Source organism: Mixophyes fleayi, chromosome 2, assembly GCF_038048845.1.
Source record: "Mixophyes fleayi isolate aMixFle1 chromosome 2, aMixFle1.hap1, whole genome shotgun sequence".
Taxonomy (NCBI): Eukaryota; Metazoa; Chordata; class Amphibia; order Anura; family Limnodynastidae; genus Mixophyes; species Mixophyes fleayi.
Window position 1 is genome coordinate 375,456,207 of NC_134403.1, and position 19,652 is coordinate 375,475,858.

General features: G+C 41.7%; 1 protein-coding gene across 4 annotated transcripts in view; it reads right to left on the bottom strand.

Moving 5' to 3' along the window:
- Positions 1-7,880: 7,880 nt before the first annotated feature.
- LOC142139679 (uncharacterized) overlaps positions 7,881-19,652 on the bottom strand; it is a 51,562-nt gene continuing 39,790 nt past the window's right edge. For 2 of the 4 annotated variants that reach the window (XM_075197501.1, XM_075197498.1), the window contains 5 exons: positions 17,587-17,658; positions 16,989-17,051; positions 12,222-12,293; positions 9,978-10,046; positions 7,881-9,415 (listed from right to left, as the gene is read on the bottom strand). In XM_075197501.1, the coding sequence (XP_075053602.1) occupies positions 9,408-9,415; positions 9,978-10,046; positions 12,222-12,293; positions 16,989-17,051; positions 17,587-17,658 (284 nt within the window). In that variant the 3' untranslated portion in view covers positions 7,881-9,407. The remainder of the gene's footprint in view (positions 9,416-9,977; positions 10,047-12,221; positions 12,294-16,988; positions 17,052-17,586; positions 17,659-19,652) is intronic. The other 2 variants (XM_075197499.1, XM_075197502.1) reach the window with 2 other exon arrangements.

The window sequence follows — 19,652 nt, forward strand, 5'->3', positions numbered from 1 at the left end:
AAATAGACTCTTACCAACCAATAAAACCTTATGTGGAACAAAATATGATAATTGCAGTTTGTAACACCCCTTATCCAGGCTCCTTTGGGAAATGGTGTATGTAAATGGTGTGGGTGTAAGATTTCCTCTTACCTCTCTTATACTTTTACCTCTCACAGTGCCAATAAATGAGGTACCTCAGAACTCTAATTACTCTAGCTGGTGTGATTGAATAACAGCCTGCAGCAGTACTTCTCGTAGCAGTTTAAGTTTTGCACATGTTATGCAATAATTTCACAATATTTTACAGTTCTCAACACACTGTACCACACCCAAACCCTTTAAACATGCAGCTTCAAATTACCATAGCAAATAGCACACATTTCTCTGTAATATAAAAATGACTGCTCCTCATGCACTGAATTGTATTTACACAAAATGGTGAGTAGCAAACTCACTTCTCTCTATTCAGCAGCTTTATTTTTCTTGTAGTCCTATATCTTCTAACAGCAATAGAAATTTATTAGCTCAGAAAATATCTATATCACTTGAAACAGGCCAAACTCAGTTTCTCAAACCTATCCACCCTTTCTCCGTAATCTCTATTGCCCTTGCAAAAGATATCTCAGTCCAGCACTAGCAAAAGGGCATAACACAAATCCACATCTTCAGGACTCCCCACACTATCCCTAATCTCTTCACTCTAAGAGTAGTATCTCAGTCCAGCAAAAAATGAGTAATTTAATCTGCAATTCCTCTACACCAAAGCTCCATGTTTAAACTCTCCTTCAATGGCTGCTGTCTTCTACTCTGTCCAAAATGGCAGCTTCAGGCTTCTGTTATTTCTCACTTCACAGCAAATCTCTCTCACTGCTTTACTGCTTTGCTGCTGTCTCTCTCTGGTTCATTTGTTTCCTCTCCTCTCACAAACTTGGTGTCTTTCTCCTTCAGCCCCTACTTCACACACCATTCGCTAAATTTCTCCTCACAAACTCTGACTTCGCTATCCCACCCAACCCCCACCCCCGTTTTTTGGCTGGGCTGGCTAAACTCCAACTCTGACATCTTCCCAGCAGCAGTGGAGCTTGCCAAGAGATGTAGTTTTTCTCCTATCCTGGCACTTCCGCAGTTGCACAGCCACGCATGTGTCTCATAAAAATATAAAGTATTTGTCCCCCATTGTTATGATATAGGTAATTGGGGTAACAAGTAGTAAGCAAGATGTGTGCATTTCCTGTTACATAGAGTGTGGGTAACTGTAGTAGCTGGGCTGGGGATAAAGAGTAGCATATGTCCCAGGCCAGTTCTATAGTTGACTGCCTACACTAGCCTCAAAAAACAAGGGACTTTCATCCTTTGGGGAATTTTTTCAACTTGGTGGGGGCTGGTTAAGCAGCTCGAGAATTGCAGTGATGACTGATGACTGGTCTCCTTCAGCACCACCCACCTTATTGTAAATACCTCCCCATCCTTTCCTCTCACCAGTCTCCACTCCCCCTTACCTGCTACATCACTCCCAGGAAGCAGGGGGTGAATCCACAACATTCTACAAAAAAGGTGCGCTTAGGGGGAAGGTTTATCAATATGCTGGAAGGGTATTAATGTTATGTGGGGACGGGATTTAATGTAATGTTAGAACTGGTATGGGGAAAGAAATAAATTGATGTGATGGCTGCTATGTAGAGGGGATAAATATTATGCTGGGCTGGTGTGTGTGTGTAACAGGGTTTATGTTATGTGGGGACTGGTGTGTGTTGGTTAATGTTATGTTTATTTGATGTCAGGGCTGGTTGAGGCTTAAATATTGAAAGTGAATGCTGTTGATTTAATGTTGTAGTAGGGGGGAAATATGCCTAATTATTAAACATAAGCGGCCTTGATTTAATGTGGGGGCTGATTGGGAGGAGCGAGGGCTAGAGTTCTCACTTGTTGCTCTGCTCTCCAGGAGGTGAGTAGCACCTCTTTTACAAACACGTCTCAGGTATTACAGGATCCGGCCAAGTAACAACAGCAGCAGCAGCAGCAGCAGCAGATAATCAAAGCTGCAAGAGCGGGAAAGAGAGAGCAGCGCCCTCTCTGCTCATGTACTGAGCAAAAATAGTTTTGTGGCAGCAGAGACACTGGAGTTGTCAGTGGAACTATTGAAATCAACTAGTAATTAGTAACTTCTAATATTCTTTTTATATTCCAATTGAAACAAAGCAAGTTGCTGTGTAAGAGATGATCTTATCCAGGTGTTTTACCTTCACTCACAGGTATACATTCCACCACGGTAACACCAAGTCATGTGACATCCCTGCTCTCCATGTACACTCTGATCAGCCACAACATTAAAACCACTGACAAGTGAAGTGAATAACATTGATTATCTTGTTATAATTGCACCGGTCAAGGGGTGGGACATATTAAGCAGCAATCAAAGAGTTAGTTGAAAAATGGGCAACTGTAAGGATCTGAGCAACTTTGACAAGGGCCAAATTTCGATAGCTATATGACTGGGTCAGAGCATCTCCAAAACAACAGGTCTTGTGGGGTATTCCTTGTATGCATTGGCTAGTACCTATCAAAAGTGGTCCAAGGAAGAACAACCAGTGAACCCGTAACAGGGTCATGGGCGCCCAAGACTCATTGATGCGTGTGGGGAGTGAAGGCCGTCTGGTCCAATCCCACAGAAGAGCTACTGTAGCACAAATTGCTGAAAATGTTAATGCTGGTTATAATAAAAAACACAGAGCATCACAGCTTGCTACAATGGGCACGAGTGCCAGAACTGGACCATGGAGCAATGGAATGTGGCCTGGCCTGATGAATCAAGGTTTCATTTATATCATGTAGACGGCTGGGCATGTGTGTGTCGTTAACCTGGATAAGAGATGGCACCAGGAGGTACTATGGGAACAAGGCAGCCGGCGTCGGTAGTGTGATGTTCTTGGCAATGCTGAACAGTTCTGCTGGGAAAACTTCAGTCCTGACATTCATGTAGATGTTACTATGACACGTACCACCTACCTAAATATTGTTACAGACCAAGTTCCCCCTTCATGACAACGGTATTCCCTGATGACAGTGGCATCTTTCATCAGGATAATGTGTCCTGCTACACTGCAAAAATTGTTCAGGAATGGTTTATGGAACATGACAGAGTTCAAAAACTTTATTTGGCCTCCAAATTCCCCAGATCTCAATCCGATCGAGCATCTGTGGGATGTGCTGGAAAAACAAGTCCGAGCCATGAAGACCCCACCTCACAATTTATAGGACTCAAAAGGATCTGCTGCTAACGTCAGATACCACAGGACACCTTCAGAGGTCTTGTGGAGTCCATGGCTTGTTGGGTCAGAGCTGTTCTGGTGGCACAAGGGGAACCTACACAGTAAAAGGCAGGTGGTTTAATGTTGTGGCTGATTAGTGTAAGTTGTATGTCATTTGACACAAGTGTTCTTCAAATATAAGTTATATGTTAAGGGAGTGCCATCAGTACTGTCAGGAACACACATGAACTCAAGGCATGCAGCCTGGTTTGACACTACCCACGTCAGAGGCATGGAGAAGATTGTTGCCAGGGATCACCGCAAGAAAGTATGGTCACGGCCCTCAGTGCAGGTACCAGACATATCCGCAGGTAGGTATAACCAAAGAGTAAATTAGGCAAGTAGAGACTCTATCTGAAAATGCTGAGGGTGATGCCAAGGATAATGCCAGGAATATACAAAAAAGCAGATGCCGGAACAATACCAGGAATACATGGAATAAGTGAGAATACCAGGAATACTATAGTTTAACATAAATCTAAAGGAACAGAAAAGGGGAAGGAAAAACCTATACCTGTCGCACCAGTGATAGAGAGTATAACCCAATAATATATACTAAGGGATTATAATTTATCCCTTGTTGTAAATGTTGCCTGGGGTGCCACCTATACAATGAGGTTTATATAGTATCAAAGAAAAAGAAGGACAAACTAGGTGCACTACCTCTCTAGTTATATAAACGGAGATAGGACTGATAAAACTTAACTTTTATTGTATATTAAAGCGAAATATAAAACAACATATTCATATAAAACCAATGTGTGTATGTTAAAATTTGCTGGATGCACTCCTAGCTCTATTATTTAATTATACTAGCTGATATCTGAATTATATCAGAAATATGTCTATGATAAGACCTCTCTACCACGTCTGGTGAGTATAAATACAAAGTAAAGGTCCCGATTATTGTGTTCAATGAGTAGGCAGATTGGTTCTTAGCAATCTAATGTTCTAGTCAATAATGTCTTGCTAACTGCCTGGTATAAACTCCATATAACTTGGGACTTATTAGGAGCAATACAGCTAGATAATATTCTGAAGTATAAGCTGGCTATAAGAGGCATCCAACGAAACGCCGACGCGCATTTCGCTATATGTGCTTAGTCTTGGCTAATTTTAACATACACACATTGGTTTTATATGAATATGTTGTTTTATATTTCGCTTTAATATACAATAAAAGTTAAGTTTTATCAGTCCTATCTCCGTTTATATAACTAGAGAGGTAGTGCACCTAGTCTGTCCTTCTTTTTCTTTGATACAATACCAGGAATACACCAGACGGGTGATACCAGGAATACACTGGGTACATAATGATACCAGGAATACACCAGGTACAAGATACTAGGAATACACTGGTTAGATGATACCAGGAATACGCCAGTTAGGTGATACCAGGACTACACTGGGTACATACCAGGAATACATGGGATAGGTGATACCAGGAATACACCAGGTACATGATACTAGGAATACACTGGGTACATGATGATACCAGGAATACACAGTATAGGTGATGATACCAGGAATATACCAGATAGGTGATACCAGGAATACACCGAGTACATGATACTAGGAATACATTGGATAGGTGATGATACCAGGAATATGCCCGATAGGTGATACTAGGAATACATTGGATAGGTGATGATACCAGGAATATGCCCGATAGGTGATACTAGGAATACATTGGATAGGTGATGATACCAGGAATATGCCCGATAGGTGATACTAGGAATACATTGGATAGGTGATGGTACCAGGAATATGCCAGATAGGTGATACCAGGACTACACCAGGTACATGATGATGCCAGGAATACACAGGAACAGGAGCTAAATGGTCAGAGTAGCAGAGCTTAGACATGAGGATCTGGCACCATACTGCTGCATCAACTGCTTTAAATAGACCAGGGGCGGAGAGCATGCAGCCACCGAGAAGGACGTGAAGCTTATAAATAGCGGGTGTGCAGGTGCCCGAAAAAGCAAGATGTTGGCAGCCAATATCCGGAGACATCAGCGACTAGGAGGGACCAGTTTGCATCACTGCCTGGAGGACTGAGAATAGCGCAGCCTGGTAAGTACACCAGAAGGTTCCTCGCGTGACAAGTACTCTGCAAATATATCTGATTACATTACTCATTGATTATAAGAATCATTTTTACTGGGTACTTACATACATTCATGCATTTTGTGTAATATTTACACACACAGGGATTGATTTATCAATGGGTGAATAGGGCTCTTATTTTTGGTTTCTCCCAATATATAAAGAATTACCACAGACAGTAACTATTGCCGGATGTATCCCCTGGCTGGATAATCTCCAGGTGATGGCTTCCCCATGTCTTTACTTGTACTGCTTGTTCCATTATAACTGTTTTTATATATTAGAGTGAAAGCTCACATCCGCATACATAAGTGAGGATATCAGCAGAGACTGGCCCAGATGGGCTTAGTGCCGGGGCTGGATTAGGCAAAAAGGAGAAAAGTCCTATCATCAGTGAAAAGTGCCGGCTGCAGGGCTTTTCACCCATTGATAAATCAGCCGCATGGAGTTTGGATTTGTATAGAGAACCCTAAATGAAGAACTGTTTCCGTTAACTGGACACCCCCGACCTACAGATCTGCTAGAGAAGAGGAAATCTCCAAATTACTTACCATCTGTGGCCCCCTGTTCTGCTCCAATCATCACCTTTCTTTCTTCCAGGCTTAGTGCTCCTGTCAGTACGTGGTACTATAGTGAAGCTGTGGTATTGTCTGTACAGATTGGCTGACTGCTCAACCCCGTTCCTTCCTCCTGCCATTTCCATCCCACTCTCTCTCTCATTATCAGTTTATTTAATATGCAAAATGGACAGTTTTATTAGTGTACCACTATATCACTACTTTACCGCTCTCAGAAACCAAGCTAAATCTAGTTAATCCCTTTTGGAAAAGTTAGACTAATTAGCAAACCATACCTAAATGAATGCATTCCAAATCGAAGGTGCTCACCATCTGTGGTGGGAGAGGGACAACAATTCAACATGCACTGGTCAGACATTGCTAAACTCCTGGTTTATTGAGCCAAAGAGAAAATCCTCCAGTCTATGGAAAGTCTACAAAAGAATTATGCATCGAAGACCAAAAGATTCCGAGACTTCTCAATCGTGGCTTCCCAAAGAAGTTCTCCACAATTTGCAGAGACCTTTCTGAACAATTCACCCTACTATACCCAGCTAAACTGAGAGATACAAATAATGGACAAACAGAGTCCCTGAAACCTAGAGATCCCTTTCTCAAATCAGCTACTCTTTTAAGGTCACCAGCCACACCTAATGGCCCTCTAAACCCATAAAAAATACTAACGATTATATACAATCCCAATAGCTGGAGAACCTGGTGATTTGGTTGGTTCTGGACTAGAGATGCTATAATAGCTTAGTAGGCAACGCAACTGTGTAAAATATAAGGTAGAAGACCGGTGGGTGGTCAGGTTTGGTGACCGGGTAAACTGATTGTATAACAGCAGAATACTGTAAATATACAACAAAGTTTCATTTATTCTAGTTGCGTCTTCTAATGTTGTTGCTTTCTCTGTTGTCTCTTCTTATATTGTTTTTTATTGATTCTATTGCCCCATATATTCCATCAGGCTATTCCCTGCCAGTACCGACAGCAAAACTTTAAAAAAATGATCTTTCTTAGAGGTTATTACCACATAGATTTTAAAGCTGCTCATCAAATTCACGTGTGTCCAAAATGTATTGCTGGAGTGGCCCCTATCTACCACTGTCTCTGAGACTGTCCCAAAACTAGGTATTTCTATCTCCAAATCAAAATATACACAACTGAATATCTGCTTAACTTTCTACCTCTCTGTCTCTGTATCCAGAACTGGTCATCCTGGGAATCCTCCCAATAGGTTTCAGTACAGTCTGGGCTGGCATAAAGTTACTGTTTGACAAGAGGATTATAACTCTGCTTTTATACATTAAAGAGAAGCTGGTCCACATTTTTAGAATGGATTGGTTGTAGAATTCACTCCAAAAAGACGTGTGGGAGAGTTTCATCCACACCCTGCCTGCCCTGACCAAGAGATAGATCCAGAGAGGATTCCAAGGAAATCACATGGTATAAATTACACCTATAATTTACCCCCCCCCTTCCCCCCCAATTCCTCATAACTCCGCTACAAACTGTCATCACGCCTGGGGAACCTAACACAACAGCAATGTCCTAAGGTATTCAGGATGGAGATGGGTCCACTAGTGCCGGTCTCTCCATGACATTATAACACTTTGAAAGCATGTTATTATTATTTGCTATTTCTTTTTGGCTCAGAGGTGAGTAAACAGCCTTAGATTTCAACACAGGAGAGGTAGTTCTTTATGTACAACTCTGTAGCCACAGTCTTCTCTTATCTTATATGTACACTCCTGGTCTAGTAATGTAAATCCACCTATTTATCATTAATCTTATCAGTGTACCACGAAGATATGCTGCAATAAAAATGAACATAAGAGATTCCCAATCAATAAAGAAAAAAAAATCTTAAACTTCACATTTTACATTCTGGATACAAAAAAAATCTCTAGTAAAGAAAATATTCCATATATGGTTTCTCTTTATTTCTGTGAGTAATGTAATCAGGTAAATGAAGTAATACAGGTTACTGTTAGAGCAGTTTACTGATAAGTCAGTGACTCACAGACAGCGCTGAGACCCCTGGGAACCTCTCAGTGTAAACAGCTGTTATATCATGATAAACAGACCACGCATTTCACCCTCCTCCATACTGATTATCATTTGTTTTATGTTGATGTTTTTCCTAATCGTAACTGTGAACGTGAGCCCATATACTCAGTCCCTGCAATACTTAGATATAGGAAAGCAATTCAGGAGGTCTGCTCTGTCCTCAGGGCCTGACCACTAGCCCCATGAGCTAGCACTCTCCTTTTTTCTTCATGATGGAGACTGTCTGAATATGTGAAAATACAGGTATACTGCTTGTAGTCAGGTAATCTCTTCTGTTTATTTACAGCTAAAAGTTTTGGGGAGGGGGATCATAATGTCCTACATATGCAGTGAATCAAATTACCACATTCCAATATATTATATCTATTTTAATTGTTTCTGACTTCTTGTTCCCATCACTTGTATTCTGCATAGGGGCTTTGTAGGTGTGCTTGGCACATTCACTCTCATTGGTGTATTGATGTATAGATATTGTATCATAGAAAAGTAAACATTAAAAGTACGTACTAATGACAATAAATAAGTAAAAAGCCGCATTGTCAGAACTGACAAATACAAACGGTTCGGGATGGGTGAATGTCGTCCCGTCGCAGGAATACACACATTACAACAATGGCTCGGAATTACACAAAATGAATCTGGCCTTGATATTGTGCGCTCACAGCTATTTAGGAAATAAATAAACGGTCCATTGGTGACGGAAATAGCAGTGATTTCAGGAACTGACGCTCTTTAGCTACGATGTAACAGAAGACAATGACATCATGGCCAGAGGTAGATCCAGTCAACTTGGGGAACTGCTCCATCCATCTCCTGCCGGCTACGCCATTTGTTCCTATAATGTTCCCCCACTGATCACAGGAAGGGGGGCTGATGAATCTTACCGGCTTCAAAAATATGATAATTCCTTCATGTCTTGGAGAATATATGGACACAGCAAGAGAAATCCATCCAGGGTTCAGTGCAGTTACTTGACATAAAATAGCGATACGTTGACTTGATCGATAAAACTTCATTATTACTATTTTTTACACACAATATACAAATTGTCCTCATGGAATACAAAATGGGAAAATAAAGAATAGTCCATATAAAGCAGTCCTGAAAAATAGAAGAAGAGTTAAAAAATAAGCTGAAGGAGCTTTATGTCAGCGCGTTGACACTGTGCGTCCCTGTGCAGATACACATGATTATGAGGGATGTCACAGCGAAGAAGCAGAGTCCACTTGTCTGTCTCTGAATTAGGCATCAGCTAAACACTCACAAACCATCTAATTCCTCATCCGTTTGCCAGAAGCTGAGAAGGATATATCCTGATCGCGATAATCTTATGTCCAGTATTAGAGCTTCCTCCTCTAAACTCGGAGATAGTTGGAGATCAAAGATCTGAGAAGGAAACAATAAAAGTTACAATCCTCCCTTAAATAACAATTATCAGAGGACGTTATACCAATATAGACTCTGCCATCACTAAATATATGATAGATTTATATCAATAGAATAAAGTTATCATCTGTCTCAGAGGAATTATCAGATGATATATTACATTTACATATAATTTCCACCGTAAGTCACATTGTATATTATAAATATTCACGTATAGTGTTTTTTTATTAAGGTTTGTGTTTTTAGAATAGGTAGAATTTTTTTGTATGTAAATTCACACTTTCACCTGTAGAGTCCTCCTGAAGATGACGACCAGGCTGAAGCCATAATAATTACTGTATAATAAACGAAGAATTGCGCTTTACCTATGGATGTAATCCTGCACTGTGAACTATCGCAGGTCAGTTCTATTTCTGGGAATACGAGTCTCCTAACACGTAGGGGCTCCGCTGACATGTGACAGTACCATACAGCAGCGACTATGACCAGTAATCGTACAGTTTATGTCACTTCCCTCAGACACGACCAGGATTTCACCACGAGAGTCACCTATAACTCTCACCTGTGTTATTACTATTGTCCTCCTGACTGTGTTCAGGAACTTTATCACCGTTTATTCCTCCAGCATTCACTGATAGACGAAGATAAACACAGGTCAGGTTTATAGATCAAACAATCATATTATACAGATATAAATCTCTACCTGTCTCAGGGAAATTACATGATTGGACTCTACTGACAGACAGTAAATGTCTCACCTCTTTGGCCCTCGGCTTTTCTTTCTCTGCACCACCTCTATCGGTGAACTTTCGATTCTGTGGCCCCTACTACCACCTCTACGCTGAGAGTACACAAATCTCTTATCTCTTCTGACCTCTCTCCCTCCTTTTTATCCCAAGTATCTGTCTCTCTGCCGTCACAACCTGGATGTCACAATGCTTAACATCTTCAAAGCCGAAATCTTCATCTTTCCTCCTGCCAATGTTCCTATCCCTTCCAATACTACTAACATCAATATCTCCTGTCCCCCACGTCTGTTGCCTTGGAGTCAGCCTTGGCACCTCATATCCAGCCTCTCCTCTCCTACTGCCTCCTCCTCCGTATCATTACTAAAATTTGCTTGTTCCACTCTCAGAAAGTAACCAAAATCATGGTCCATTCACTCAAATAGTTTCTCGTCTTGACTACTACAAACCTCCTTCTCATTGGCTTTGCTGACTCCCACCTTTCCCCTCTTCACTCCATCCAGAATGCTGCGGTTAGACTCATCTTTCTCTCCCATCGCTCCTTTTCCGCTGCTCCTCTCCATAAATCCCTTCACTGGCTCCTTGTCCCTTTCAGAATTCAGTTTAGGCTCCTTATACTTACTTACAAAGTCCTCACCTACACATCTCCCCCATACATCTCTGACCTTGTCTCCAGGTACATCCCCACCCCACCACTTCCCTCCGACTCTGTCCTATATCTCTTTACCTCTCATTACCTCCTTCCACCTCAATAACTTCTCCTATGTTGCCCCTCACCTTTGGAACTCCTTACCCCACCTCACATGCTTCACCACCAATCTACAATCCTTCAAACGCTCCCTCATAACTCACTTCTTCATGCTCATCTATCCTATCCCCTCTTGATCATTTTGTCCATGACCCCCTTTTCCTTTGCCCACCATCACCATTTAATTCCAGTTGCTCCTCCTGTCGCTCACCACCCCTCCCTATACAATGTAAGCTCTCTCCCTATTGTCTCACGTCTGTCTACTGTCTGACTCCCTTGTACGTCCTGTCATGTCTTGTGCTACATTCTGTGTGAGGCCCTACAGTTTTACTCACAATCATCTATGCACACTGTATTAGTTATGTTTTATCTGTATTTGTATGATTGTCCGGAGCTACGGAATCTGTGGGTCCTTACAAATAAATTATAATAATAATAATGGAATGTATTTATGAATGGTTGCATATAAAATGTTAAATATTTTTTAACTCCTCACTGTTGTTACCTATATCTTTTATTGGGAAGTGTAGAACAGATATGTAGAGTCATCATATATATTCTCAGCACTCTCACACAGACCACCCAGGTAACACATGATGTGTGACGCTGGTAGGATGATGTTATGGGCAGGTATTACAGCTGGAGGGACTTACAGTATTGTCAGGATAGACAGGAAGATGAATTATTATTATTACTCTTTATAAATAGGTGACATATTATATAACACTGTACATTGAGGGGTTCATGATACAAATATATAGCAATGACAAGAAACAGAAGATGAAGATGACCCTGCCCCCATGAGCTTACAATCTAAAGGGTGTGGGGATCACATGATACATAAGGTAGCGGAATAACAGCTGCCGCTGGTGGTGGGGTGAGTGGCTGCGGTTACTGTAATGCAGCAGCGTCATCAGCCAGCAGTAATAAAGGCGCCATTGGTGACTGGTATTTCTGTGCAGCTACTGGTGGGGTATGAAGCCTTTATCTATATCTATCTATCTCTCTCTATATATATATATAAGGCTATCGCTGCTCCTCACCTTTATGTGTGAGTATGTTGAAACACTAGGTGGCAGTAAAGAGCTGTAACACAACAGATAACTGTATTGAAGTGCATTTGATGCAATTAGGTGTTATATATATATATATATATATAGCACTGATGATGCTCCTCATCTTTATAACACACCTCTGCACATTGACTCGATTTTCTATCCATTCGCTTGGTCCAACATGATCTTAGTCTTATCTTGACAGGCTTTTATCTAGTATCATATATATTAAAGACCACTCTCCCCCAGACTCTCACCTTTTGGCATCGGAGGGCTTCCCTGCAGAGGTTGATCACCATTTTCCACATGATCCGCAGCTTTGGGTTGTCCTTAAATGTTGCAAAAATTAGATTTTAGTTGTCACAAATGTGTAATTTCTTCTCTGACACATTCTAAATAAAAAATAATAACAACCTAGAAAAGACGGCGCACAATGTTTTGGGTGAATGACGCACCTGCAATTAGAAACATCGACTGCTCAGCTCACATCTAACCAAGCTGTACATATATCGTGGAGGGGGCGGGATTAGTGGGGCTCCATCCAGGGCGGGATTAGTGTGGAGGGGGCGAGGTTACCACAGGTCCATCCAGGGTGTTGTTTGTGTGGAGGAGGCGGCCCTAGTGCCGCTCCATCCAGGGCGGGGTTAGTGCAGGGAGGGGGCGGACTCAGTGTGGCTCTATCCAACATGTCTTCCAGACTTGAGGTGGTGCTGGATTGCACCATTTGCCCAAAGTAAGGTGCTCCATCTGCATGTACCTTATGTACTATACATGTCATGTTATTTATAAACATATTGTTTGAGGATGTCACTAATCACCTTGGTAATAATAAAAGGGTACATACTGTACACAAAGATATTACTGTGAGCTCCTGTACCTACAGTTAGTGACGGCAGCTATTGCATGGTCATAACTCAGCAATGTCACTGGTTGCTAAGGGATGGAGAGGTCTCCACAAATATTGGGTCAGGCTACAATATGGCTGCCTCCATTGTGGGAAACATTTATAGCACTTACATTGAGCATCTGATAACGATTATGCAAAGCATGATGGTTCCTATGCAGATGAAATCATAACCAAATAATGATCTTCATGCTACAGTCGTGGCTAAAAATATTGGCGCCCGTTTAAGTTTTTTCAAATAAATCACAATTTCCCCTAAACATAAGTTGAAATTAATAACAGTATTTGGTCTCCGTAATTCTCTCTCTAATATTACAAAACCTTTAATTTATTTGCTTTTTATACTGAATTCAATGCTGTTTATTCTTTAAATTGACAAAATAATTGACACCCTAGACTTAATCTTTGGTAGCTCGGCCTTTGGTAAAAATAACAGCAATAAACAGCTTCCTATAGCCATGAATGAGCCTCCTGCACCTCACTACTGGGAGACTGATCCACTCCTCTCCTGCAAGATCTGAAGCTGCTGTTATGATTCCTAGGGGTAAATGTATGAACCTCCGGATTCTTCAACTCCGGCGAGTTCAGCGTCTTCAGCGCTTAAATTTAAAGCGGCGCTGCCTTGTAAAGGGAAACTTCCCTTCATACATTTACCCCCTGGTGAATTCAGGAAGAGGCAACAGAAGTATAAGAACTAAGGGGTATATTTACTAAACGGCGGGTTTGAAAAAGTGGAGATGTTGCCTATAGCAACCAGTCAGATTCTAGCTTTCATTTATTTAGTGCATTCTACAAAATGACAGCTAGAATCTGATTGGTTGCTATAGGCAACATCTCCACTTTTTCAAACCCGCCGTTTAGTAAATCTAGCCCAGAGTGTCTTTATTTAGGCAACATATGTGAAGAAGAATTGAGTTTGTGGAATATGCAGATTTCAGGTAGCAGAATAAACAGGTATACTCTAATACACAAGTATGAACAGGTGTGATGGATGGCAGGAATAGTCCACAGAGCAACAGGTTCCAATCGTTGACAAATATAGTTTAAATGCAGGAACAAGTATATTGAGTTACCAAATGTTAGGAATCTGGTTTAATACAGGCCTGATTAGTCAGAGCAGTCCTGTACACAACCTGGTGCTGGGTCTTAACTAGGGTTCAGAATAAGGAGGCAAGAGACGGATGTTGCTTCTTCAATATTTCAATGAGTAGATAATAAACATATATATAAATATGCAGAGATGACAGGAATGAAGTATAATTTGCGGATGTATAATACAGATATCACATATAATGGAGAAGCATAAATACGTATAGATGTTACAGCTAATAAGTGGAGGTATTAGTAACATACATAATACAGAAATAACGAGAATGGTTAGATTAATGGAAGCAGCGACAAATGCTGCAAATCACAGGGAGAACATATAGCAATGCAAGCATCAATATACGAGAAGGCAGAGTACTAGGACTGAGGCAGAGATGAATCCAGAGCGGACACCACATACAGCAATGCAGGGAGATATGATATGTCACAGTGCAGAGATGGAGAATCTGGCAAGGTTAAGCACACAGGAGGGTTGGTAATTAGCTACAGCGGAGCGTAGCCATGACTAGCAAAGGTAGTGATACAGTGCAGGTGTCAGTTAGCCACGGCGGAGCGTGGCATGGTGATATACACAATATCCAGATGATATCAGCTACAATAACCACAGCAAAGATGAGAATAGTCAGTACTCTGTGCACCACAGAGAAGGTGCAATAACCAATGTCCAGGATACCACAGGGTTCAGTAATTAGTAGATGACACTACACAGAGATGCAAGGTAAAGTCTATACACCGCAGAGTCCAGGAATTAGCAGTGTAAGTGAATCAGCCTGTTTGGTATGACAATGGTTCTTATACAGCAGGGTTGAAGGTAATGAGAGTCTGTGTATCACAGTAGAGGCACACGTGAGAGTAAACAGAGTCTTGTAATATGCACATGAAGATACTTGCAACAAGGAAGTCCCAGGAGAAGTGCTCCAGCACTTGGTTAAAGAAATGGAAATCTCTCACAAGGAAGTCACAGGGTCAGAATACACAAGGGTCCATGGAGACAGGGTAGCAAACAAGTTGCACTGTTAGTGAGCAGGTGTCAGTGCTGAGTTTAAATAGAGCAGATTTGAATGGTCCGCCCTGAGGGCGAGTCATGTGATCCACAGGAGAACAGAGCAGACAGGGAAAGTAGCAAACCTGGACAGGATTGTTACACACAATTGCCAGGAGGTACGATGCTCCAGACTTAGGAGGCAGGAATCAGGATTGCAGAGGCACGAGGCAGTCCAGGGAAGCAGACAGACTAGCTGAGTCCAGTGACCAGGCAGAGGTCAGGGCAACAAGAGCTCAAGCAGAATCCAGTAGCCAGGCAGAGGTCAGGGTCAAAAGCAAACAAGCATAATCCAGTAAACATGCAGAGGTCAGGGCAAGAGGCAAACAAGTAGGGTCCAGTAATTAGGCAGAGGGTCACAACAGAAGATCAGACAGCAGCAAAGCAAAACTGAAGCAGGGATAAACAAGAGACAAGCAGCAGCCAGGTATAAACGATGTACTGCACAGAACACAGATTGGTGCAGGTACATGAAGCTGTGAGACAGGTGCTGGTACTAATCAGGTAAGGAGATTAACTCCTACAGGCAAGGTATAAAGTTATGGGGCAAAACAGCAGCACCTCTGGTGGAATTGAGGTACTGCAGCCACATACAAAATACAGGCAGGTTAGAGTCCTAACATACCCCCCTCCCCCTTTAAGGAGCGGATTCCAGAGTCCTAACAGCTGCCTTCAGATCTGTCCCAGGTGGTCTATGGGATTTAGATCTGGACTCATTGTTGTCCACTTCAGACCAGTCCAGCATTTTGTCATGAACCAATGTCTGGTTGCTTTTTGAAGTGTGTTTGGGGTCACTGTCCTGTTGACCCTCAACGGAGACGCAGCTTTCTGACATTGGATTCAACAGGGCACTCCAAAATGGCCTGGTAGTCTCCATTTCATGATGCCAAACGTTGAAGACGCTCAGTGCCAGATGCAGCACAGTAACCCCAAAACAGCACTAAACCTCCTCCAATTTGGCTTTCTTATGTGTCTCTCTCTCAGCAGTGGGGCCCTCCTGGGTCTCCTACCATATAGCCCTCTTTCATCAAGTTGGCGATGGATGGTGTAAGTTGAAACTGTCTTACCTGATAGTCAGCTTGAGCCTGTTTGTCAGATGATTGAGGTGCTTTCTCCACCATACAAACAATCCTGCGCTGCAATCTCCAATCAAGGTAACTCTTGCCGCCACATCCAGGGAGGTTGGCTACAGTGCCGTGGGCTTTAAACTTCCTAATACAATCTTCTGTCTGATCCCCTCAGACAATTCTATTTATTTCTTGCCACAGTGACACAAACCAGGAGAATGAGTCATTTTCTGTATCCAGACTCGTATAATGAGATTTTTATATTGCAGGCATCTGCTATTCACCACAGGAGAGTTCCGCCCAAAAGTGAAGGCGAATCACCTGCTTGAAACTTAATTATTTCTAAAAGGCGGCAATCATTTTGTACAGCCTATTTAAGGATTTCTGTGTGGGATAAAGTCCGACTTCTTTCTGCTTTTATTTCACTGCATACCAAAGAAATACATTTGTGGATACCAAAATATTTTTTAATTTCAACAATTTTGTGGAACAAATGGTACATTATTATTAGAAAAAAACTGCAAGGGCGCCAATATTTTTGGCCATGACTGTCTTGTGATTGAATACACATTTTCACAGTGACTAGAGGGCTGAGGGGTGATTTCTGGATTACTGAGGTGGGGTAAGAACATGTTGCAGACAAATCTTGGATAAAAACCATCTACACTCCCCAATCACCTGAACCAGCATCCTCAGTTCTGTAATTGTTGCTCCATTCTCTGTGCAAGGCTCACAGGGACATATCCAAAACGACAACTGGTTGTAACAGATGCCAGAGACTAAGCACTTACAAAGATGGATAAATGTATATTCAATAATGATATTTCAGTTTTTGCCATTTTTATTATATATATATTTACATACATATACACATTTTATAGCCCACACTACTCCAATCACTCACCTGCATGGTTTTCCCGTGGGGCTTGTTCACTATTTTCCCCACGATTCAGTGGTTCACGCATTCCTTAAAAGTTTGGAAAATTAGATTTTAGAGTGGGCGGGGTTAGCTCAGAGGATGGAGTTAGCTTGGAGTGGATGGGGTTATCAAAATGGGTGGAGTTAGCTCAGAAAGGGGGGGGGGGTTAGCTCAGAGAGGGCGGAGTTAGTTCAGAGAGGGCGGAGTTGCTTGCTCCGTCCAGCATGTCCTCTGCAGTTCAGATGGTTCCGTGTTTTGCGATTTGCCCAAACTCTCTCTATATATATATAAGGCTATGGCTGCTCCTCACCTTTATGTGTGAGTGTGTTGAAACACTAGGTGGCAGTAAAGAGCTGTAACACAACAGATAACTGTATTGAAGTGCATTTGATGCAATTAGGTGTTATATATATATATATATATATATATAGCACTGACGATGCTCCTCATCTTTATAACACACCTCTGCACATTGACTCGATTTTCTATCCATTCACTTGGTCCAACATGATCTTAGTCTTATCTTGACGGGCTTTTATCTAGTATCATATATAATAAAGACCACTCTCCCCCAGACTCTCACCTTTTGGCATCGGAGGGCTTCCCTGCAGAGGTTGATCACCATTTTCCACATGATCCGCAGCTTTGGGTTGTCCTTAAATGTTGCAAAAATTAGATTTTAGTTGTGACAAATGTGTAATTTCTTCTCTGACACATTCTAAATAAAAAATAATAACAACCTAGAAAAGACGGCGCCCAATGTTTTGGGTGAATGACGCACCTGCAATTAGAAACATCGACTGCTCAGCTCACATCTAACCAAGCTGTACATATATCGTGGAGGGGGCGGGATTAGTGGGGCTCCATCCAGGGCGGGATTAGTGTGGAGGGGGCGAGGTTAGCACAGGTCCATCCAGCGTGTTGTTTGTGTGGAGGAGGCGGGCCTAGTGCCGCTCCATCCAGGGCAGGGTTAGTGCAGGGAGGGGGCGGACTCAGTGTGGCTCCATCCAACATGTCCTCCAGACTTGAGGTGGTGCTGGATTGCACCATTTGCCCAAAGTAAGGTGCTCCATCTGCATGTACCTTATGTACTATACATGTCATGTTATTTATAAACATATTGTTTGAGGATGTCACTAATCACCTTGGTAATAATAAAAGGGTACATACTGTACACAAAGATATTACTGTGAGCTCCTGTACCTACAGTTAGTGACGGCAGCTATTGCATGGTCATAACTCAGCAATGTCACTGGTTGCTAAGGGATGGAGAGGTCTCCACAAATATTGGGTCAGGCTATAATATGGCTGCCTCCATTGTGGGAGACATTTATAGCACTTACATTGAGCATCCGATAACGATTATGCAAAGCATGATGGTTCCTATGCAGATGAAATCATAACCAAATAATGATCTTCATGCTACAGTCGTGGCTAAAAATATTGGCGCCCGTTTAAGTTTTTTCAAATAAATCACAATTTCCCCTAAACATAAGTTGAAATTAATAACAGTATTTGGTCTCCGTAATTCTCTCTCTAATATTACAAAACCTTAATTTATTTGCTTTTTATACTGAATTCAATGCTGTTTATTCTTTAAATTGACAAAATAATTGACACCCTAGACTTAATCTTTGGTAGCTCGGCCTTTGGTAAAAATAACAGCAATAAACAGCTTCCTATAGCCATGAATGAGCCTCCTGCACCTCACTACTGGGAGACTGATCCACTCCTCTTCTGCAAGATCTGAAGCTGCTGTTATGATTCCTAGGGGTAAATGTATGAACCTCCGGATTCTTCAACTCCGGCGAGTTCAGCGTCTTCAGCGCTTAAATTTAAAGCGGCGCTGCCTTGTAAAGGGAAACTTCCCTTCATACATTTACCCCCTAGTGAATTCAGGAAGTGGCAACAGAAGTATAAGAACTACGGGGTATATTTACTAAACGGCGGGTTTGAAAAAGTGGAGATGTTGCCTATAGCAACCAGTCAGATTCTAGCTTTCATTTATTTAGTGCATTCTACAAAATGACAGCTAGAATCTGATTGGTTGCTATAGGCAACATCTCCACTTTTTCAAACCCGCCGTTTAGTAAATCTAGCCCAGAGTGTCTTTATTTAGGCAACATATGTGAAGAAGAATTGAGTTTGTGGAATATGCAGATTTCAGGTAGCAGAATAAACAGGTATACTCTAATACACAAGTATGAACAGGTGTGATGGATGGCAGGAATAGTCCACAGAGCAACAGGTTCCAATCGTTGACAAATATAGCTTAAATGCAGGAACAAGTATATTGAGTTACCAAATGTTAGGAATCTGGTTTGATACAGGCCTGATTAGTCAGAGCAGGCCTGTACACAACCTGGTGCTGGGTCTTAACTAGGGTTCAGAATAAGGAGGCAAGAGACGGATGTTGCTTCTTCAATATTTCAATGAGTAGATAATAAACATATATATAAATATGCAGAGATGACAGGAATGAAGTATAATTTGCGGATGTATAATACAGATATCACATATAATGGAGAAGCATAAATACGTATAGATGTTACAGCTAATAAGTGGAGGTATTAGTAACATACATAATACAGAAATAACGAGAATGGTTAGATTAATGGAAGCAGCGACAAATGCTGCAAATCACAGGGA